This window comes from Charadrius vociferus, unplaced genomic scaffold (assembly GCF_000708025.1).
Source record: "Charadrius vociferus isolate BGI_N301 unplaced genomic scaffold, ASM70802v2 scaffold593, whole genome shotgun sequence".
Classification (NCBI taxonomy): Eukaryota; Metazoa; Chordata; class Aves; order Charadriiformes; family Charadriidae; genus Charadrius; species Charadrius vociferus.
In genome coordinates this window covers 2,110,548-2,111,060 of record NW_009647739.1, presented here as the reverse complement: position 1 = coordinate 2,111,060, position 513 = coordinate 2,110,548, and the positions used below count along the sequence as shown (strand labels likewise).

The window sequence follows — 513 nt, the reverse complement described above, 5'->3', positions numbered from 1 at the left end:
GTGGCCCCCCCTCCCCCGCTGCGGCCCCCGCGTCTCCCCAAGCCGGCTGCCTGCATCCCCGGCATCTCGAGATGGGCAGGAACACGCGACGGAGCCGGGACAGAGCCCCTTCACAATGGGTCAAAGCCCAGTAGCACCAGCCTCGCCGCCCCATGGGCCGGCCCCGGTTTGCCCCTTACCGGCACGGAGGAGAACAGGCACATCCAGGCAAGATGGGCCCGGAGGGCGCGCAGGCAACACGGGCACCCCAACACATCACCATGGGGTGCGAGGGTAGCCCAAGAGCTCACCCACCGAATGCACAGGCGCCCCAAGAGCTCACCCACATGGCACATGGGCACCCCAAGAGCTCACCCACGGGGCACATGGTGCTGCACAGGCACAGAGCTCACCCATCACGTGCGCAGGCACCCCAAAAGCTCGCCCACTGGGTGCAGGGGCAGCGCAGGCACCCCAAAAGCTCGCCCACTGGCTGTATGGGCACCCCAAGCCCCCCACGCCGGTGTGGACGAG

General features: G+C 68.8%; 1 protein-coding gene across 1 annotated transcript in view; it reads right to left on the bottom strand.

The window, feature by feature from the left end:
- The window catches only part of LOC104283752 (glucagon receptor-like), a 3,547-nt gene extending 3,344 nt beyond the window's left edge, over nt 1-203 (bottom strand). Inside the window, exon 1 of the mRNA XM_009881970.1 lies at nt 180-203. Within this exon, the coding sequence (XP_009880272.1) occupies nt 180-203 (24 nt within the window). The remainder of the gene's footprint in view (nt 1-179) is intronic.
- Between the last annotated feature and the right edge of the window lie 310 nt (nt 204-513).